Source organism: Ctenocephalides felis, unplaced genomic scaffold, assembly GCF_003426905.1.
Source record: "Ctenocephalides felis isolate EL2017-DRISC unplaced genomic scaffold, ASM342690v1 CF-g0.4_SCAFFOLD_01170, whole genome shotgun sequence".
Lineage (NCBI taxonomy): Eukaryota > Metazoa > Arthropoda > Insecta > Siphonaptera > Pulicidae > Ctenocephalides > Ctenocephalides felis.
In genome coordinates this window covers 67,871,449-67,896,528 of record NW_020537324.1, presented here as the reverse complement: position 1 = coordinate 67,896,528, position 25,080 = coordinate 67,871,449, and the positions used below count along the sequence as shown (strand labels likewise).

General features: G+C 28.2%; 1 protein-coding gene across 1 annotated transcript in view; it reads right to left on the bottom strand.

Moving 5' to 3' along the window:
* LOC113367572 overlaps window positions 1–25,080 on the bottom strand; it is a 106,739-nt gene that overhangs the window by 60,256 nt on the left and 21,403 nt on the right. The window contains exons 4-6 of the mRNA XM_026609169.1: window positions 11,642–11,650; window positions 9,755–9,829; window positions 8,388–8,607 (exon numbers count right to left, since the gene is read on the bottom strand). Of these exons, the coding sequence (XP_026464954.1) occupies window positions 8,388–8,607; window positions 9,755–9,829; window positions 11,642–11,650 (304 nt within the window). The remainder of the gene's footprint in view (window positions 1–8,387; window positions 8,608–9,754; window positions 9,830–11,641; window positions 11,651–25,080) is intronic.

Below are 25,080 nucleotides of genomic sequence, written 5' to 3'. Positions count from 1 at the left end.
TTAAAAGCTCATAAATTTTTAACTTCCCTTATAACTTTTAATGGTAAGTTATTGTAATCGTCTAAAAATCGAAACTGAATTTTTTTACATTTCTTCACGTTTTAAAGGTTTCTGAACATTTTGGTATACTTCAGAAAAAATGGATGTGTGTGTGTATGTATGTATGGATACAATTTTTTGTTCATGTTTTCGGGTGGTTAGGTGTTTCACGTTCACGGATCAACCGATTTGAATCAATGGTTCAAAAAACATTCGATTCCTATTGATAGGGAGATGTGCTGATTAGTTTTTCGCAAAGGCAGGTCCAGCCGTTACGGAGATACGAAGCAAAAAGTACAGAAGATACAAATCGAGTTTTTGAGAGAACGGACTATCCGATTTAAATAATCTAAAAATCATTAAATTTGCAATGATTGAGAAAAGGCGATTAGTTTTTGGCAAAGACAGGTCCAGCGGTTTCGGAGATACAAAGCTCAATGTGCAAAAAATGGCAGTTTTTGAGAGAACTAAGCGTCCAATTTGAATGATTCAAAGAACTCAAAGAACTCTGCATATTGTACAATTTATGACTTAGAATTTTTTTATAAAGCCAGCAAAAAATCTAAGAAAGAGTTATCACAATGTGCAGATTTTACCAAAATCAAAGAAAATTTAAAAAATCTAAGATTTTGGATCTAGTTCGAGTATTGATTCATACTGTAGCATAACAATATATAAAGATCTATTAAATATATTACAAAAAATTCCAATTATTTATTGTGTGGAAAATAATATAACTAAACATCCGTAATCAAAAGTGTCCAAGCAATGCCTGGAACTATTTTCCCTCGTAAATGTATTTTTGATCCTAAATTTTTTATTCTAGAAATTTTCTTAGATTTTGGAGAAATTTGCAAATTGTACAAATTGTCACTTTTCTATTTTTCATAAAAACAGTAAAAAAATTAAAGAAATAAATATTTGAAGGAGCTGATTTCTCCAAAATCAAAGGAAATTCAGAGAATCAAATATTTAGGATCTATAATATGTTTTCAGATAAAAACAGCCCCAGGCATTGGTATATATAATTAAAATATATGATCAATATATTTTTCGAAAATTTAAATCTCTCATATATAAATAGGTTAGACCTTAAAGATTAGACCTCTAAAATTTGGTTTAAAAAACGACCACATCAGCTCAAAGAAATTTTTAGTTCTGACCGCTGTTCGAAAATGGGATTGAAAAAACGAATTTGGTCATATTGGAATTTATCAATATACACCTCAATTTTCAGCTTTATCCAATTTAATTTGAAAAACGTTTGGTATTGTGTTAAGTAAGATGTCATTAGTAAAATTATCGTATAATATTTCTAAATATTTAAAATAATTACCATTCGAGATATATTTATATACTACGCTTTCCTTAATATCTACTCAGTGTTCCGATAATAAATTTCACCATTTCAGATTTAATAAACCTAACATTATCTTTTGTCGGAGTAAATTTCATGTCGACCCAACCAACAAGATGATACAGGCAGCCATTCAAAAAAGTTTTGCTTTCGGTACAAAGATATTATCTTGTATTGTTATTCGGCAAACTTTCTAATTCCATGATAATTTACAATTCCATGGACAAAGATAAATTCTCTTACGCACTCATTTACCTCACAAAGCCCTGAATTAATTTGTATTGTTAACGGTTTAAGTACATCGTTATGACAGAACTTCTAATATGTTGGAGAATCATAATTACTTTTATAAAGTATATCAAGTTATTCATAAACCGACATGTATTTTGTTAATTTTGTTATGTTAATGTTAGATAATAATGTCAGGTCGTGTTTTGGTGCAGACATATAATAAGTGAAACAAATAAGTGATGGTGCTTCAAGAGTAATCAAATGTTCATCTTGAGATGGAAGACAATAAACGATCAAGTATTTTCGAATTTTATAAATATTATATTATTTAAAATTAAAGCAAAATATAATTTTCTATGCAAGTAAGTTAGTTTCTAAGTAGAACTGCAATTTTAATCTTGTTCTAGAACTGTAAGAATGAGTTGCAATGTAGAATTGCAGCTCAAGATACTCACAGCAAAAACGATTTATATATTTTAAATATTAATTACAAATATATTTCTGTATTATTCATTTATATCACTTTCAAAGGTTTTCAGTAAAAAAAATTTTTTTTAAATTTGATTTTTATATTTTACTTGATTTCTATCATATAATTTCATCATAAATCAGGTTTTTTCTCAACCATTCAAAACGAACATTTGATTATTTTATAATGGAAGGAAAACGAAGCACACAGATTTAATTATACTGAGGATCATACTGAATTTTTTCTTTTAAAAATAATTGCATATTCAATTATTCATTCAATATACTGAATAGTCTAAATCTAAAAGAAAATTAACGAAGAAATGACTGAAGATATTGATGTATTTTGGATACGTCATTTCATATGAAAAATATTATACTATTTTTTCAAAATTTTAAATATAGAAAATTTTAACTTTAAACTTGAGCTAAATAACGACGAAATTATTATTAGATTAAACTTATTTTATGTTAGTATTAAAAAGTTTAAGAAAATCATATTGAAACAAAAAATTATTAACGATGGCAAATTCAATAAAAATATAACAAATAAAATTGATATTTTTCAAACATATTTAAAATTAGTAGATTCGATTTAAAACCGATTTGTAAGTTATGTATATCAGAAATTGACAACTGATTTCCAATTCAAAGACAAAGACACAATTTGGTAAAATAAATTAATTGAAGTATGTCGAAATAAAAAAATAGTATCATAAAGGTATGAACGAATTTAAAATTAGTAGATTCAATTTAAATCCAATTTCTAAGTTATAAATAGCATAAATTGATAACAGATTTCCAATTCAAGGACATGTTTATTGATTAAAGTATTAATTAAGTAAATAAAATTGATTAAAATAGAACCAAATAAAAAATAGTAATATAAACTTAATTATTAGTGGTACTAAAAAATTATTGAAATAAAACGATCAAATTCCGTTTAAAAATGCTATAAATGATAGGTGTACTGCTAAAACATTTATAGTTTGAATTAGAATCTGCAGTCAACAATTTTTACTTCAATTTTGAACAAAAAACGAATTAAAAACATATTTTATAGCAAGAAACAAATTTTGCACTGATGTTCTTGTACAAATACTTTATACTCATAATATGTATTTTATTTAAAATGAGCAATTTATATAAATCACCAAATTTAAAATTGTTTTTTTAAAACCTTAGGAGAAAAACATACTATAATTAATACGTTAACTTCTCAAAACAATTAGAATTAAAGTATGAATTAAAATCTGCAATTTTCTTCCTATTCAATTTCAATTTTGGCACCAAAATAAATTGAAAAAATTCTTCATAGCAAATGAAAAAAAAATGCATTGATATGCTCATACAGATTCAATATATGTACAAGTTATATATAAACTAAGAAAAAAAAGCTATCTATGTACCAATCTAAAATTGTTTTCAAATTATGTAACGATATAAAAACTTCATAATTAGAAGTCATTAATAATTCAGTAAATCCTCAGTATAACTCAATATTAAAAAAGACACTGACAATGAACACATAATAATATATAGAATAAATGCGACATAAACATTCCAACACTTACCACAAGTGTATTATTAAAACAACGATAGAGATAGGATGCGATACAAATTAGATTGTATCGAGAAATTGACATTAAGTGATATTGTTTTATAGAAAGCTCTTTGAAAATTCACGACGCGTTAAGGTTAAGTGAAACACTCACTCGACAGAATTAAGGGAAAAGACGAGTTGGTAGTACACACAGGGCAATGGACGTGGAGAACACTTGAGAAAAACATTGAATTGGATCGTAATTATTGAAAATATGATATATATTAATATTTAGTTATTAACAATTTTTGCAAATGATCATATTCTACATGTCACCCTAATATCGAAAATAAAAGTTTCTTTTAATTAAATAAAGATAGTATTATGTTCAATCAGGGGGCGTCCATTAATCACGTGATTGTTTTTTTAAGAATTTTTGGACACTCCTTCCCCCTCGGTGATACGTGGTGATATTCAAAATTATCCCCCTTCCCCCTCCAAACATCACTAGAAAAAAATTGTAAAATTCAGTTTTTTTTAAAAAAATGTTTGGGATTTTGAAAAAAAAACAGGTAGAAAATAAACACACGTGACATGATACTATATCCCCCCTTCCCGAAATATCACGTGTAATAATTTTTTACTTGAACTTTCAAGAAAAAAGTTCAAACATTTGAAAAAAAGGATACGATTTTATTGTGATTTCGAAAAATTTCTTCAAAAAAAATTTACATAACTAATAATAGACGTAATATATTTAGAGGGGGAGTGGAAGGTAATTTTAAATATCACGACGAATCACCGAGGGGGTGGAGGGTGCTAAAATTCCTAAAAAATCGATCACATGATCAATAGACGTCTTCTCATAACAGAACTTTAAAAATAAAAAAAATATCGAACATAACAGTTTTCAAATTAGATTATCTTTATCATTATGTACATTCAATATACAAAAAAAAAGATGAAAAAAGTGATTAATACTTTCTTTTAAAAAAGTACTGAAAAGTACTGAAGTGTTGATAAAATATCTACATGTACTTGGTATATAGTCTTTAACATTATATATTTTCTTTAATATTATAACGAAAATAAACAAAAATGTATATTTTATTTTAGCAACTATAATTTTTATTTCATGATTTAATATGTTTAGTCAGTCTAAAAGGGTTCAATTACGAAATCGTACATGTACTTGGAATAATTATTCACGAAAATAATATGCAATTGCAATAAGAATATTAAAAATTAACTGACCGTATTAAATGATAAATAATTACAATTTATTGTATATTTCGACGTGCAAATGATTTCAAAGTAAGAACAGATTAAATTCATAAAATAAAATTTTGATTTCTTAAAATGAAATAATGCATTTTATTTTATATTAGAAACTTAGCATTTTATTGTATTGTATAAATAGAGTTTAATCATCTGAATATATTCAATTATTTATTAAAATATGCAAAAAATTAATAATTATTAAGTATATATTCGTCACTGAAAGTTGTTCAATTATTTTTTAATATTTGCAATAAATCTATTATTAATTAATTATTCGTGCAATGGATACGCACTATAAATATTAATTTGTATAGACATTTTAATTTTAATCAAATTTTTAATTTCGCACTGAAAGTAGTTGTTGAAAAGTAAAAAAAAATAGAAATTTATGTTTAATTTAAGAAATTTCCTAGCTACAACTAAGCTTGTCGCCAAATGTAATATTATTATTTTCATACGCTTTATATGAGTAATTTCTTAAAATATATAATATATATATATATATATATATATATATATATATATATAATATTAATGTTATGCAGAAGTTAAAAATAAAGAAGAAAACATATGCTGGTATATCGATAGCAATTATGATCAATGACATGACAAAACATTTTAAAAATATTAACGGACTACAAAATATTTATTATTAAGTAAATATTATTGGCATTGAAATAAATAGAAATATAGTAATTTAATTCTGCTGTAATTTGTCCTAAAAATATTAACGTTCACAGATCAAGTAACTCCAAGGAACATCTCGCAATTGTCGTTGTCTCTCGTACTACTCCAAGATTGATATATCGCGTTTAATAAACTGAATTAAACAATACATCAGCTACAATTCAATAATTTTCTCAATATGTCCACCACCTCCATTGTAATATATATATAGGGTTCATAAGTAACATCAATTTTAAACAAATGTGTGCCGATAGAGAAATCATAAAACACACACATTCCAGAAATAGGAAAGTAGAAATAGAATAGATTCGAAGAAAGAAACATCAAATATTTTTCTGTAATTTCGCATCCAATGATTAACATATCGTCGCAAATACATGTTCAACGTCAACCGATTCATAATTAATGAACATATAAACTACATACGAAATATATTAGAGAAATAACGATGGTTTCATAGTTTTGACATATAATTGTGATGATAATATTCTGATATATAACCTATAATGTAACAAATGTTCGTAACATATACATACGAGGCTGGATAGAAGTAATAAATTTATCATAAAATATAATTTATATTATGGTTATTATTTTATTCCACCGACAAGAATGTGTCAATTACAAAAAAGGACAATAGCCACTAATGTTATATCCGAGCAAAATATAAATATGAAAGTAGAATAATTAAACAATAGAATGACAACTCAAACAAAAAACTGTTTTGTTTCCTATGACAAAAAAATATACGCGCTGCAGAACAAAATGGGTTCCATGGGAAAAGATAAATAGTAGTCCGGCTACTAAGTTAAATATTAATAAACGCCATTAATAAGCTTTGTTAAAGTTCTTTTGATGTTCAATAAATTGAGAAAAATTATAATTATACATATAAGGAGAAATGGTTAGAAAATAGAAATTATGTGGGTAGTAAAAAAACTTTTTGACTTATGAGCTACTGTACTACGATGCAGTAGTCTTTGAACAAATATGGAATAAAAATAATAAAAATATTCTATTTATTAACCACTTAACTGTTGTTGACGAATATACTCGTCATGGAAAAGTAGCAGTATTTTATGTTTTGACCAGTATTTTCGTCATGTCTATAAAATAATGATCATTTGCTATTTAAATTAAAATTTTTGAAAAAAAATCTATTCTAAAAAATCAAGTTGTTTAGAATCTTTCCAGGTTTTGGCTGTATAATATCAGTAATTGTAAATTGTAATTACTACATTTCACTTATTTTTGATATGTGCATGTATTACATATGTATTACATATGTATTCAATTAAAAACATGCAAATGTAAGAAGTGGGAAGAAAGTTTTATGAGAACCAAAAAATATTTTTAGAACAAACACTAAGAATGTTAATTCAATAGGGAGATTTGGTTTGGTTATTTTGGCCTCAAAATATACTTTACAAGCCTTTTGCCTAGGCGCCACGAGCGTGCATGTGTCGTTTGGCGGGAAAGATGCAGGTAAAGACAAAATAAATTTATATTTTCAAGAGTACAGATTCTAGGTAAACCGGAGAAATCTAGAAAAAGTCCAGAAATTTACCATTTTTTGCAACTTGAAGAAAATGATATTTTTTATACAAAATTTTACTTTAGATTGTTTAAAAAGTCGGTCAATTTAATTTATAAACTTTCTTTAAAGTTTTTTAGGTTCAACTAGAAGAGAACTTGATCCTGAATACAATAAATTTTGTCCCGTTTTGATAAGACGTTTAGTTTTTTCCATATCTTTACCGTCAATTAGATAAAATCTAAAAAATGGAAAACCGAGAAATCGCGCGACGAAGTTTTTGTTCCGCTCGTATACATGCTCAACACTTGTTCACTATTTCTTCTGCAACTCCGAAAATAATTTGAATTTGTTTCTGGAATTTCAGAAATATATTCTTGGCTAGTTTTAGAAAACATTTTCGCAACAAAATTTTTTTTCAAAGGCTCCCCCCTTAAGCAATATTTATAATAATGGATAATAGTGCCCTATGGCAATTCCGTAAGCTGAGTTAAACTTCAACTTAATTTAGGGAACAATAGTGTAAATTGCCATTTCACACCTGAAATTTTTAATTGAAAACATATTTTTGATCTATATTTTCAAGTGAAAATTGATATCAGTTCTTCTTGATATACAGTTATCCAGAGCGATGGTTCGAACATACAACCATGTCGACACAAGGAAGTGCGCTTGATTGCTACGCCATCAAACACTTTATATATTTACATAGTTATAATATATTTGGATGATTTTTTAAACCAAAACATCTGGTGTGACCTTCGCTGTTAACTTATAAAATATTTTTTCACGTAACGATCAGGTTAAATCTGTTATTACTGATATATATATACTGATCTCGCCGAGGTTTGACGGCTTATATAATTAAATTGTAAAATATACACCGTCGAGCCTGGAATTTATATAAATTTCTCAGTTTAATATTAACACTCAACGAAAAAGAACGTATTTGTAAAGTAAAATTAAATAAACCTAGAGTGAATAATGTAACAGGACTCTTATTTTTCATTAAACCACGATGATTTAAATCCATTTACAGTCCAAGGAACAATCAGTCGACGTTATGTAAATCGCTTCAATACTTTTGTTACTAATATAGATATCTTTTACCATCATCACAACTATAATCAAAACACCCCATCAGAACTTCTTTTGCATATTCCGTATATAAAAATAGAGACAAATAGATATAAAAATTTTGCAAATCCTATGACGTTTTGCAATCAAATATTGTGGCTGCGACTCACTCTGTAGGCAGTCGGCGTTGAGCAGATCCTTGCACTTCTCGTGGCACTTGACCGCGCACTCGGTGCACCTGACGCCCTGTCGAGCGATGCCCCACAGCAACCCTTCGCACTCGTAGCAGTACGTAGGCGACGTAGCAGTCCAGAGGACGAAATTGTGCGGAGTCGTAGACGATATGGGATAGATTAGAGCTTGTAAAGTCTTTTTGTACACGTGCATTTTCTGGAGAAAAAGGATTAATGGATTTTATAAATTACAATTTGAAATAATAAAACATATATTTTACTACTAGCTATAAAATCGTTAAATTAAAAAAACAAACAGTCCAGATAGAATATGCCAAGTTTTAAATATTTACGAAAATCAAATGTAAAATTGATTAGAAATTCTATTTATTAACCCTTACGGGACGGCACCGATTTCAAAACAATCTACTATACCGGCGTAAACTTAATTTCATTGTGTATGTTATGCAATTTGTTTGATAAAAATTTGAGATCATTGAAGGACATACATTAATAATATTAATTTTTTTCTGATCATTTTATAAAGAATGGTGACGTTCAAAACAATTTCCAAAATGCATAGCTGGTTGATTTTGACATGTTTTAGAATGAAATGTTGTTCGTCACCTTCCTCCGAGTGCTTTTCTGTCAGAACAGATAATACAATCCCTTTTTCTTTCTCTCGCATTTCGAATTTGCCACTGACTTTTTGTTGCCATTGTGGTTTATTTTTTTCTATTATATTGTCTAATAAATTATTTGTAAAATATCAAGTAAAATAATCTATTGGATGTCGTATATTGTTTGGTATTTGTAGTCGGCGTGATTAATGAAGCAGAATCAGCACATTTGCTAATGTCTTTCCGCTCTTCATTTAATTTGTCGAACTTCTTCGTTTTGTTGGTAAGATAATATCATCATCACATTTATCACTATCTTCGGTGCAAATGGTAATTTCGTAAAATTTGTCCATATGGATGTCTATTTGAAACTCATCATCACTACTGCTTAATTCACAAAATTTACCAGTTGTTTTGCCATATTTAAAAGCGCTCGGTCGTTTTTAATATTAAAAAAAAAGACTATTTAGCAAAGAAAAAGGCCAAAAATACTACTAAAATAACTTAGAATTATTTTCAAAATACAACACTGTTTATCGCTGCTATATGTAATTTATTCAACTTTTCGATGCAAACTGAGTCATTGTTTATAAAATAGCCTGTGCCTCACAGAGTATGTTTGTCCACTCAGGTGGACAGCCATCCCCAAAGAGTTAATTTATATATTAATTGTTAACAGTATTAAAAAATGATGTCTTTAATAAAAAAAATAATTATTTTTTATCTAGTTATAATTTTACTCACCAGTTCTTCATCATTAAGAGTAGCTCTAGGAACTGCTGATGTCAATCCAGCGTTTCGTTTCGTGGCGGCCATAGTCTGCGAATTTTAAATATTTAATTATTTTTCAGTCGAAAATAACTCGACAAACATACTATCTATTCATAGAAAAGCTACCAGTATCACTACTAGTATTTTTAGATAAAAATATTCCTGCTTCTATAAAATAAACGTGCTCATATAAAATTAATATGAAATACTACTAGGTTATATTTTGAAAATAAATAAAATAAAAAGTTTGGTATTAGGGGTTTGCTAGATTTTGTAAAAGCATTGAATTTGAGTATTAAAAAAATAGCAGGCAGATGAGATAAATAAAAGCGTTTCAATAAATAATTAACTAAGCGTACATCGTGCAAGGTTGTAATTTATGTGTAAGGTCTAATAAAATATTACTCAATTTCTAATATATGTGACATTAAAATTAAAAGTAGTTAGAATTCAAAGTCCAGCATTTCCTGGAGTCGGGTAAGATATGTGAAAACATAAAAATTAACTATTAACAGAATTCCCACGTAGATAATAAATAATTAACAACAAATTATGCAAAGTTTTTATGAAAGTATAATTTTTTTATATCAAGTAAGCTTATTTTGACAAAATAATTTAGAAATAAAATAAAATTTACTTGATAAATAATGTCATCAAATCAATTATTAATAATAATGTTAATATAAACCAAAGATATTAGGTATATTTACATAGAAAACAAATGTCAATCTTATGTATTTAATTGCTTATATATAAAAAGTTGTGTACTATTTCACTACTACTAGTGCTCTAAATTATAGTAATTTATATAAATTTAAATATAAATTTATATAAAATAATTAAATTCTACGACATGCAATTTGGTATACACTTGAAATCTCTTTAATAATTCATTTTTTAGAAGAAAAATGGAGAATATGAAAATATGCTAATAAATATTAAGAATTTGGAAATTACATTACATACGTTACATTATGTATAATATAAATTCCAAATCCGTTAATAACTGACAACAAGAGGTATCTTATACAAAAAATAACTGATGTTCAAATTCAATTTATTATATATGTTTATCTAAACGAATTGCTTCTAAATTTTCCAACAATTAGGATTTTTGACATCAATATATGCCAATTTGTGAGCAAAATTGTATTAGTAAAAATTTCCTAATAATTTTAAAGAAGAGACGTGGTTCAAAATTAGAATGTACCGTTATAAAATCAAGTTCAATTTAATATTTTTTTCAGTTAAATACTTTACATTACTTTACATTTCAACAAAGTAAATTTTATTGCACGAATTGTGTCGGTTTCACTTGCTTCTTTTGTGAGAAAAATTCACTTCTGAACAATTTTTCCTCTGGCAAGGATTATATGGTATCCCGATGGATATAAAAGATTTTAAATAAGGGAATAGATTATGTAAATTACTTGAGATAGTTCGGAAATTTATACATATAAATCTGCTAAAATTTTCTTCTAGAGAATTTTATCACTTAAGTGTTACATCCTTGCACATGCATATATGGCAATAATATAACTACTGAATTTTATAAGAATCTCAAGATGATAAAATATTTTAATAATACTAAAACTGGTAATGAATAAAGCCATTTAGTGGTTATTCATACAAATAATTCTGCAAAGTTATATGAACTCATCATTCACGTTTTAAATGCTAAGAATATTGTAGTCAAAAGAACTAGTATTAATATAGCTTAGTATATACTAAATATAGTTCAAAAGCGCAACTATAAATGGTTCTAAAAATTATGATGGTTCTAAAGAAGTATATATAATGGTTCTAAAACATTCAAGTGCATCTAAAATAAATCATGCAAGAGTTATTGGAATTAAGTACCTTGAGCACCTGTGGAAGGGTCCATCCAAAACAACAAAGAAAGGTCAAGTACATTAGTTATCGATCAGGAAGATTTTGGAAAACATTTATAAAATATTGATGGCGATAAAATATTCATGGTAATGGCATAGAATTTATAAGGAAAACAATAATTTCTATGTATTATTGATTTTTAGAATTAATAAAAAATATGTAATACGTAAATTCTATGATTACCTTGATTATATTTTATAAGTCATCAATATTTATTATTGCAACACAAAAACAGATGGATTTGTTTCTTATAAATAACGATATTTTGAATACTGTGATATTATTTCGTTAAATTTTCCACTAGAAAATATGATATAATAAGATAATCATATTCATATGATTATGAACTAATGATTATGATAATGATTCACTCGATTAATGATTTCATAAAATATTGCTGCAACATATAAAATGTAAAAATAAATTTCAACAGCTACTAAAATTCTTAAAGAAAAATATTTTCATGAAACTATATCAAGCAAAACTGCCAATATTCGCAATTCGGAATACACCTTTGTGCATTCATCGAAAGAAAACAAAAAGTGTTGAAACTACGACCGAAACTTTAGCAGGTGTACTTTTTGTTCTGTATAAAAATTCTTCCGTATTATGTATATTCCCAATAGTTTGCTGTAAGTTTTTTCTATCTATATATAAGATGCGATGTCATAGTAGGAGCGCAGGTGAAAATAAAGGTAGGTATTTTTCAAACAGATATTTATTTGTAGTGCATATGTATATCAACTATATAATATTCTAATAATTTTCATATTTCTATCTTTTTAATTAATATTTTATCAATATTTCATTAACATATTGATATATAAAACTCATGATTACACCCCTATTATATGACTTTTGGCTAACTAATGAAGTATGGCTGACTTTGTATGAGAAATACTTACAAAAATAAAGAATTGATTTCGTAGGTAATTAATTACACACGCAAATTAATTAGGAAAAAATTTACATACATTTTCACATAGGGTTATCTTCAAAACTCCCAGTGCAACATAATTAGTTATAATATTCTACAATTTTGTGAGAAGTAAAAGAAGTATTATATGTGTAAGAAAGATTATTCGCAAGGATTCGAAATTGAATACTTCTTACTGAAACCATATCAATGTCAGAATTTCACTTCAGCCTTTTACATTACTGTCAAAAATTTTAAGTTAATCCTATTAGTATCTTGTAGTTTTTAATGAAAATGAAAGGAAATTTTATTATTACCTTAATTATTTAATATGTTTGAAAATGAAAATTGCTCTTTAGGACACTGGCAAACATTAAAATATCATCAGATTTAGAAAAGTCTTACTGATAGAAAGCAACCAACGTACAATAAAAGTATTTCAAAAATAAAAAGAGACAAAAATCGGGTTGCCTTATAGTAACCTTTAGTGAAGTAACAGTCACTAGAATTAAAAATTATCACAATAGATTAAAGAGTTTGATTTGCTACAGAGCCAACTATATTTTATTTTATTTTATTTTATTAACGCAATATTGCACTTATAAATGTTGCAATTCACACGTTTGCTGAAGATAATACTATAGCATTAATTCTCTTTGTGATGCAGAATGACATGAATGCTATAGTATTCAAATTCTGAAGTCAATTATTTTGAATTTAATTGTATATTACCATAGGTTTTAGTAAATATTATACCTGTCAAGATAATGTCTAAGTGATTCATTTATCCTATTATCTTATCTTTTCCGAAAGTAATAAACTAGCTTAGACAAGTTGAGTAAAATAGAAGCGTAATACCTGACGTGGATGCTATAGCATTCATATAATGGATAAGATATGATAATCTGACTACCGTGATGACCCATGTTTAATTAAATTTTAGATATCCCATCCAACTTAAAAATAAAATGACTGTCAATCTAACCTTGCTGAAACTTTTACTATCCACGAACGTGTTGATGTAAAATTCCATTTACAGCTACTATTTGATACATGCATAAGAGCTTGAAAATATTCTAAATAACTTGACATTTCAGTATATAATACGTTTTGAAAATTACTAGTGTTTGGCATCGTGCCTTAAGGCAAATTGCTGGAACTTCCAGTACCGTAATAAAATATTCGAGAAATATTAAATGTTTCTAAGTAGATTATTATAAAAACGGTAGCTTTTATTATTCTTATTTTATAGACAAAAAAAAATTTTAGAAATAAAAAAAAATAAATAAAAAATATACTCCTATTCAAATCAGAAGCTTAGTTCTCTCAAAAACCGCAAATTTTTGCACTTTCAGCTCCATATTTCTAAAACGTCTAGACCTGCCTGCGACAAAAACTAATCACCACTTTTCCCCATAAATACGAGTTGAATGTTTTTGGGATCATTCAAATTAGATGCTTCGTTCTCTCAAAAACTCGATTTCTATTTTCTGCACTCTTTGCTCGAAAACTAGACCAACTATTGCCAAAAACTAATCAGCACGTCTCCTTATCTATAGGAATTGATTGTTATCAGATTTTAATTTACATCGGTTATTCCGTATTGCGGAAATTGTCGATGAAAAATTGTATCCACACATACACACCGATCCATTTTTTCTAAGGTGTGCCAGAACGTTCAGAAACCTCTGAAACGTGAAGATATACAAAATTTTGCAATTTTGATTTTTGAGCGATTACAAGAATTTACCTTACGGGAAATTAAGAAACCTACTTAACTATTGTTATATACGCATGACGAGTATATTCGTCAATCGCAGTTAACTGGTTAACAGTTGCAGCAAAAATATAAAGTAAAAAAATCTGTTATTTGTGCATCGGCTCCATTCCTATCAATTTCCATGTCATCCGACAAGCAGCGCACGTGCGCGCTACTTGTGGATCGCAAAGGGCAAACGATTCGACTCAAAGGACGTGCGTGGTGTTGTGTGTTCACGCGGGATAATATAAAGCCAGGTATGTGTTAAAGGATATTCGGCCGATTCGAACGATACGGACGCACATGTGTACACAGGTACACCGAAATTCGTATTTACGTGCGGTTAAGGTAATATGGGCATGGGCATTGGCATGGGTACATTGTAGCTACGAGACGACATGCGTCGAGCATATGCTTCGAGAATATCAATAATCTAATCTACATTCTCTGGTCGAACCGATGAGTTATCTGGTTTCTCATCGGTGAGAGTTGGAAGAACTTTTAATACTAGTGTAATGTATAGTTTTGCACGATTTGAACTAGAGTGTTAAATTTTCAAGTTGCAGTTTAGTTCATATATCGATATCATATTACCTGTAGTGGTATCCACCCCTTTGTAATAATTATAAATTATGTTATAAACTACTATATAACAGTCAGAATATGAACAACGCAGTTAGTGTTACTCACAGCTACATTGTTAGCTTGCAGTAACCTTGCAAGCGTTGATAAAATTTCTTTTGAAACCACAAACTGCGCCTTACGACCAAGTAAAGCGTAGTTTCTGACTCACATATAACGAACATTCTAGAAAAGGATTGCGTCATACCGATAAGGAGTATTTAAGATTCTGGATGATGCAATAAACAGTCAGTATGAGTCAGTATGAGTTAAGATCAATATAGTTCAGTCGTCAATAAGTTATCATAATATTCAATCAATGGAATTATATTTAAGTTTAGTGTTAAAGTTATATGAAAAGTGTACAAGAATCATGAAATAAACATAGACATCAAAAGTCTTCATCTGTTTTACTGATTCGCCATCACAGTTTGGTACCAGCTTGATACTTAACAGCAAGAAGAACCTACATTTTGTTGGCTCCGTCGCTGGATGGGGCACAACATACCATACCATGATATAATTCAATATTTATCTACTCGACGATGATAACACAGGTTCACAAAATAAAGTTGTCTGTATTGTGCGACATATGTTTTTCAATGTAGTTTTTATCGCTGAATACTAATCTCAGGTCAAAATTGGGGGCCAAATGGAAAAAAACTTCCTACTTACTTGTAGGTTTTTTTGTATAGCGAAGAAAATGCCTTTATGCATTTCCTGGTCTTTTATACGGGTATATCGGACTCAATACCGCTTTCAATACTATAAACTTGCATTTGACCTGGTACAAGTTCTTAGAAGAGCACATGGTTTATTGTAAGGATAAATTCGTAAATAAAAATATAAAAGAAAATATTGCGTTTTTACTTAGGCTACGGAAATATGGGCTCACTTAAACTAAACAATGATCATAATATATTTAGCGATTTCTTAACACAGAATAAGTTATAGTAATCGTCCAAAAATCAAAAATGAATTTTTTGCATATATTTTCGTTTCAGAGGTTTCTGAACATTTTGGCATACCTTAGAAAAAATGAATGTAATGTATGTATGTATGAGTACTTCTTTTTCGTCGATGTTTTCGGAAGTCTCGCTCAACCTATTTGAATTATTCAAAAAGCATTCGATTCCTATTGATAAGGAGCCGGGGTGATTAGTTTTTGGCAAAAGTTGGTCCAGCTGCTTTAGAGATACAGAGCAAAAAATGCAGAAAACATCTATAAAATTTGTGAAAGAATAGAGCATGCTTTTTGAAATATTCAAAAAAAAATCTACTTGTATTGATAATGAACTACTTGTATTCATAATGAAGAATTGAAGTTTTTGCTAAGGAAGGTAAAACGGTTTCTGAGGTATAGAAAAAAGTTTAAAAAAAATGCCATTTGGCAGTCGAAAATCAATTATTTTTTAATTTGAAACAACCGATATGAGTAAGTATTAAAAACATGCAAAAATGTCAAAATTTTAAAAAAAAAATAGTTTTCCAAAATATCAGTATTTTAAAAAATGCAATTTGTTTTCAATATTCAATTTTTTTAAAATGTTTCCAAAATTTGAAAAAGAATCTAAATTTAAATTAAAGAAATCTAATTATTTTTTTGAGCTTTTAAAAATCTTAAATTACAGTACGGGAAGTTCCTGCAATTTCCATAAGGCACGAATGCATGCACCTCTAGTTTTGCATTTAATTTTATATTACCTTTCATTTTTGTAAAGATCAAACTTATCAAAGTAATGACTAACTAAAAATTTCTTTTTAAAATCAGATATCATTTCCTGTATGAGGAGTTTGGGCAAGCTCATTGCGTATACAAAGAAGTGTAATATTAGACAAGGATGCTATAGCATCCTATTAAAACATAATGTGACTAAAATTTTTTTCAGATATTATCATTTCTTGAATTAGTTTGGGCATTGCGTGAAGTTGAAGCGTAATACTTGACGTGGATGCTATAGCATTCATGGTATATAACGATTAAAATATAATCATATAAACGGTATTTAATCAAATTTCGGATATCACAACCAATTTTAAAATAACATGTCAATTTTTGTTGCTTACTAAACCTTTTTAATGCTCGCGAACGTTAGTCCAGTCATTTGCCCGTTTTGCCGGTACAGTACTCCGGGAATTCTGAAAATTGGTAATTTTATAGATTTCGAGGTGCTCTTTACGAAAATCAACTTTGCCACCTCAAATTTGAACGGCAAGTTGCCGCCATATTGAAAAAATGGCGTCAAAAAATAGCTTTTTTAAAATATCTCCTTTCTGGCTCATTCTACGATAAAAGTATATATGTACGAATAAAACTAGTTAAAAAATTAGCAAAAAACCCAAAAATATTTGAATTATTTTATTTCTAGATCTTATTCGCTTAATTTAACATTGAAAATATTAATTATTAGAGAGAATGTGGTCAAGTTCGAAGTGCTGTCATATATGGAGAGATTTGATACTACGGCGAGAGCAGCAAAGACTTTGAGGCGGTCGTACTCTCAAACTATCAATTTTACAAAAAAACGGTTTTCTAAGGAATTGTAGTAAATTTTCTCTAGTTTAATTCGTACATAGATACTTTTATCGCAGAATCAGCCAGAAAGGAGATATTTTAAAAAAGCTGTTTTTTGACGCCGTTTTTTCAATATGGCGGCAACTTGCCTTTCAAATTTGAGGTGGCAAAGTTGATTTTCGTAAAGAGCACCTCGAAATCTATAAAATTACCAATTTTCAGAATTCCCGGAGTACTGTACCGGCAACAGCCTTTTTTTGCACCAAATGACTGGACTACTCGAAATCTATAAAATTACCAATTTTCAGAATTCCCGGAGTACTGTACCGGCAACAGCCTTTTTTTGCACCAAATGACTGGACTACTCGAAATCTATAAAATTACCAATTTTCAGAATTCCCGGAGTACTGTACCGGCAACAGCCTTTTTTTGCACCAAATGACTGGACTACGTGTTAAGATATAAAAAAGATTGTAGAGTAAAATTTGTAAATAAGGCAATAAATACGTATGAGTATAATGAAAATTATCGTTTTATTATGCTTGGTTAAATTGATGATAACAATATTATGATGTCATTAAAGCCAATGAATTAAATTAGCTTAAGTGTTGTAATACGGACAATAGCAGCTCATTGTAGACAATTGAGTAAAAATCAATATAACTATGTATTAAATTCTAGCGATATACGCACAATAGAATTATCAATGCATGTCGCAACCGATAATGTATATTATATTGAATGTAATAAAGTTATTGCATTAAATGTTCGCGTACATTGTCGAATATATATATAATATAATCCGTTATTATAACGTAGGCAGCACATGGAAGCCGCCGTCGCTACGGGTTGCGAGGTGCACGGAGCGCGTTGAAATTGGGTCAAAGCTCACGCGGCCCCCGAAAAGGCGGACGGCTACAAAAATACACAATGGAAGAATAGAGCGCACGCCAGCGACTACTGCCAGACCTATGTCATCGGGGAAGGAAAGTTAGAAATTTTATAATGTATTCACGCCGTGGTGAATAGCAGTTTTGTTTGTTTGGAATAAACTTGGACATTGTTAGGGACAACGACGAGTTTGTAGCGTTTTGTTAGAAAATATGGTTACTCAATAGAAAAATGATTCATAGAATCTTATATTTAAAATATTAATACTCTAAATATAAAAGATAGAGTGGCGCTTAGAGTTCTACGGATAAAAGGGTTCACCATAATTACCTCAAAAACTAGTGGCGAATGGCATTGTATCTTAAGGCAAATTGCTGAAACCGAAAATTAAATTTTTTGAAAATATTTTCGAGAATTTTGAAATTTTGTCGAAATTTTGAACTTTTTTTGTAAACCGTGGACAAAAAATGGTATCCAAATATATATACACACATACACATACATCCATTTTTTCTAATTGAAATTCTAAAATTTTATATTTTTTTTTCAAACTTTGAAAAAAAAAATCGAGAATGATGAATTTTTTGGTAATTTTGATCCTTTGTGGTAAACTGTGGACGAAAAATTGTATTCAACATACACACATAAAAACACACACCTACACACATACATCCATTTTCTCTAAGGTATTTTGATGAGGAAATTTTGATCCTTATTTGTGAACAGTAGACAAAAAAATGTATCCGAACACACATATAAATATACACACATACACACATACATAAAGTTTTTCTAAAGTATGCTAAAATGTACAAAAACCTCTAAAACGTAAAGATATGCAAAAATTTTCATTTTCGTTTTTTTGAAATTACTGTAACTTATCCTACGGGAAGTTAACAAGTGAAGTTTGGAATTCTTCATCTATACTATTTTGAAGTAGAGGGCAACATTATGCAACCGGCTATTGCCTTGAATTGCAGGATGTCACTATGACGAAATAAACGTCAACAATTTCAATTTTTTAATAGAATTATTAATTTCTTGTTGTCAGTTTTTATCGTTTTGAGCACTATTATTTAGTTTAAGATATTTGATTATAATTTTTAGGTGTACATTATTCAATTGCTTCATAAAGTGTATTTTTATAATAATTATAATTTTATAATAATTCATTTATTATTTTCTTACCATTTACACCTTTGGTTTATTTGATCTTTTTACCTCTATCACATGTAAACTTATAGGGTTTATGTAAAAATCCGTAAAATCTGACTTAAAAATAGCAATATATCTTATAAAACATTTAAATATAATACATATTTCTAAAAATATGTTAAGGTATCATGAACTAAATAACACTGCTCAGAACAAAAAAATACTTTAGTTGAAAATGACAATTTGGCTGTTTATCACGTGATAGCTACATTGTCCACTTTAACGTGATGACTGGTTCTTGCCCTCTACTTTAAAATAGTAATATTAAAAATACTATACGTTACGTGTTATTGATATAATGGTGGTGGAGCTTTTTACGAGCAAATTCTTAATAACTAACATTCCAATAATTTTGCAAAAAATGTATTATTAAAATGTACGAAAAAAGATGTCTACAAAAAAATGCAGATTTAAGTTAGCCCGTTTGTTGAAATTATATTCATTATTACACTATTACACGAAAGGAATTTTTAGATCATCTTTTATCTGATAATGTTATTTAACTATAGTTATAAACTATTACTTTTATCAAGCAAAACTGTAACTAACTAGTTCCAAGTGGCATTTTGCTTTAAAGCAAGTTGAATGAACTTCTTGACATATGTCAAGATAAATGGTTTAAATGATTCGAAAACACGACGCCTAATACTTACTTAAAGTACTAGAACCTCGAGGTAACTAAATTAGTAAATCGGATTTTCTGAAGAAAACGTAACATTTTCCTTCGATTGAATAAATATATGACAGGTGCAATAATACTAAAAATCTGACGAATATGGATTAATTTTTTCTCTCAAATTGCCCTTAAGATAAGATGCTAAACAAGAAGCAATTATAATAATGCATAATAACATATCCAAAGCATCCATTGAACTTAAAGAGAAAATAACTTGTAGTAAAAAATTATACCATTTCAATTTTCAATATTTTGATTTTGGATAAATTTCACTATAAATTTGAAGTTTCGGAGTCCCTGTTGCCTACTCTAGAGTCTTCTATGTTATGAAAGCTTTCACCCTTAAAAACTCAACACTAAATGCTGCTCGATCTTAAATTAAATCTAATGTGCCGGATATGAAAAATGATTTTACGATGCGATACCACGCACGAATCTATGTAAAGGATTCTGAGCTTTGAGAACCAGGAAAAGCTTTATCACGGGAACAATTAGAGTTTTTGTTTAGAAAAATATATGACTCTCAACAAAAACATATTATATAAAAATCAAATTACACAAGAAGTAAATGACACATAATTTTAAAATTAAAACTAATTAAAATGAACACAATTTGAAGTATCAGATTTAAAAACTTTTAAAGATTTAAACGATCACTAGCCATCAACAAATCATCATAACTTCTGTTAACCATATGTTATTTAAATCCACAAAAATTGATACAGGATTGAAATTTCTATTTCTGATATTTTTCTCTCTATATACAGTAAATCTAATCTAAACTTTTTTACTTGCAAAACAGTCTCCGTAATAATAGTTTTGCAAAAAAAGAGTTGTATAGGGACCACAGATAGAAGACTAGCTGTAAGTGGAATTCTGTCTTAAGGCAATTAGGGCATCGTGCCTTAAGGCAAATTGCTGGAACTTCCCGTACCAAAATTATTATTTTTTTAAAAACGATCAACATTTTTGAAAAAAAATTACTTTGAAAAAATAAGATTTTTGAGAAACTATAAATTGGACAAAAAATTACTTTTTTTGAAAAAAAATTTTTTTTTTAAAAAATAATTTTTTTTTTTAATTTTTTTTTTTTTGAAAAAATTTTTTTTTTCTTTATTTTGACATATTGTGGAAGATCTGAACTTTCTTTTCAAAGCAATCGTACTGCTTTAACTGCATAGAGACAAAGCGACGTAAGTCCCGCGTCGCTGTTTAACGCATAAGCATTGGTACGGAACCCATAGGAATGTTAACAAAATGTATACTTATTGTTAAAATCTCTATAAAATATCTGATAATTTGATGTGCATATGTCTAATGATCATTTTTGACCGCCAAATGGCTCATTTTTTTACTTTTTCCTCCATATCTCCGAAACCGCTAGACCTACCTTCATGAAAATTTTATCGATTCTTCATCTTGTCAATACAAGTGAAATGTTTTTTGAATTATTCAAATCGGACGCTCCGTTCTCTTAAAAACTAAGTTACCGTTTTCGGCACTTTTTGCCCCGTATCTTCGGAACGGCTAGACCTGCCTCCGCCAAAAACTAATCAGCACGTCTCCTTATCAATACGAATCGAATGTTTTTTGAATTATTCAAATCGGTTGATCCGTGTTCCCGAAATCGTCGACGAAAATTTGTATCCGCACATACATACACACACATACATACATACATACATACATACACACACACACACACACACACACACACACATACATCCATTTTTTCTAAGGTATGCCAAAATGTTAAGAAACCTCTGAAACGTAAAGATATATAAAAATTTTCATTTTCGATTTTTTTGCGATTACTATAACTTACCCTACGGGAAGTTAAAAAAGAAATAAAAAGAAAATTCATATGTTCATTTTTACCATAAAATATCATTATTATGTATGAACGTTGAAGTATAATTTACCACTTAAAAAAATACAATTTTAGTATTAAAATTTTAGTTCTAAAAAGATTTTCAATTTTTCTATGATATGGAAATAAATGAGCATAGCTTGATATATGTTGGAGTTTACTGAAGTTAAGTGTTCTTGCGATTAAAAATTAAAAATATGCGTAAAAATCTATTTTTTTATTCAAATGCAAATCTAAAACATTCTAAATAATATCCTTGAACTAGACAAAACTATCAACAAAAATGGAGTACATACATAACATTTTCTGTGCGCTTTTCGAAAAAAAAAGATATTTGTATTTTATTACATTTAAATATTTTCATTTTATTACGAAATTTTAGAAATTGTCTGTCGGTTGAAAAATTTAAAATTTATCGAATATAAATATCAATTATAAAATATATCATTAATTACCTAAAATGCTAAAGAATTATATAAATGTTAAAAACTCTAATTTATACCTTTTATAAATATAATTTATATGTGTCAATTGATACCAAATAATTAAATTTTCATTATTGTCGCAAATAATTACAAAATTAATGCCCAAACTAAAATTATTTACAAACAGATTCGCATTATTGAAAATCAAATAGACTGTGTAAAATCATTTATGCGTTTAATGGTTAAAATTCACATTAGTTCGCGCATATTTAATATGAATGTTAATATTCAAAGTGCAAATTCGGAATGCAAATAATTCTAGATTCGCAATCGTAAAATTTTATGGATTCCATAATTTTGTGCCACTTGCAGGAATGCTCATATAAACTTTCTCTTGCATAGAATTATAGTCAGATGTTTTAAAAAACTCAAGTAAATTATTATGGACGCACAGAGATAAAAATTTCATGTTATATTTATTTATTTTCAATATTATCTAATTAATAAATTATTTTGTTTTAACAACCAATTCTATGGGGCCAATTGTCAAATAAAATAGCTATGCTGCGGCTCGTATGAATTGGTAGTAAAAATACTAAAAAACTATATATTTACAACGCAATCGGACCTGTCACACATAAAAACTAACTTACAAAACGCACAAAAGTACATCTTTTATTTAACGTGCATCTTTCTGATGTGCCATTGATAACATATACGTGAAGTTAGGTTTAATGTGTAAAACGACTGATTACAAAGAAATACGTTCGTTACTACTAATTTATACAAAGATAAATCCATAACATATAGTGATACCATAACGTTTCTATTTTACCTGAGAATTGGCCCGTAATCTATGTAATAATATAGTATCATTTACATTACAGGTTGGTAACCAATAATAATATATATGTATTACAGCCAGATTATGTTTCAAACTTATAAATTGTCTAACCTTTAACATTTCGGTAAAATAACGAGTTGTCCTAGCAAAATTGGCGGTCGCATTTGGAACGACAGTTTTGCACATGTTTGCAATTTCACTAAAACTGTCCTATTTGAATATTTATGTGCAGCTGCGCGCTCTATTCAAATTTATTTTCGCATTTGTTTATTTTGAAAGCAGGTAAATATAACAACTCTATACAAAACAAAATTGATTTTTTTTGGTTCGTGTGTAAATAAAAATTGGTTTCAAAAAATACTAATAACCAGTAATAGCAAAATCGAGAAAGGAAAATATTTGGTTGGCATCTAAGTAAGTGCGGATATTTTTAAGATAAACAAAGACATTTTTTACATGGAACTCAATAATTTTGTTCTGTAATATATTGTCCATGTTGATCAATGACTGTTTGCCACCTTTCAAGTAGAACATTATCCCATTTTCATAAATTTTCTGGTTTTTATTAACAAAAAACTGAATCAGGTACAATTTGACATAATCATAATCATTGAATTATTAATCATTCAAGAAGATTTGTAAAAATCGAAACAAAAAGTAATAAGAAGGTGGAAAGTTAAGTTAGGACGATATAGTGGATATGGTCAAGTGCCCAAATAAAAACAGACAATTTCTTTGTAATCGACTTTATGACTAGAGGACTACTTCTAGAATGACTAGACCGTTTTTCATCTTTGACTGAGAAATCACCAGAAAGAAATTTGACTAATTTTGACTAATAGCTCATAACATTTTTAAGAGCTTTTACCTTTTGCAGAAAGAAGCCATATAGACAAAAATTTTCGATTTGATTTGAAACTATGTGCAGGGTATTTTCATAAATAATTAAGTAGTTTTAATTAAAACTCAATACTTTGTAATTCTACGATGATTTTTGTTTTTGTATATGAAATCATGACTTAATCTAACTTGGAGCTAATTTGCTCCACTATGCAATCGACCAAAAAACTCATTTTCACTCATAAACATCTAAATCACCTATTATCCATGAACAAACGGTATTTTACATTTAAACTATATCAACAAAACTTAAAAATTCAATTGAAATGATTTACAATAAAAACCGCACTTACTTATAGTTGCCAACAACAAATTTCTTGCTCATATGTTGATTTCACCAGGTTAAATCAAATTTTGCACATTGTACAAATTATGTGATTCTTCAAACGTTCAATATAATCCATCTGATAGTTGATATTTGAAGAAAAAAAATTTAAAAGTAAAGATATTTTGAACATAGTTAAAAATGATAGTAAAACTTCAGAAAAGACGTGACTCCCATTTTTAAAATAATTATTGTAAAAGTTAAATAAATTCAAACAATTTAAGCAATTTTAGATGAAAAATAACTAGTCGCCTTATCACGTATTTCTATTTATTATGCCTTTGATAATAAAATTTCTATAGAAATCCTGAAAAACTATTTACGTTTCAGCAATATTTCAATTAACTAAATATTTCTTGATTAAATATACGTAAATTAATATTCAATTCGTTGACATGTGTGTGCCTATAATAATAATTCTATATTAACCGATAATGGTATGTCAAACA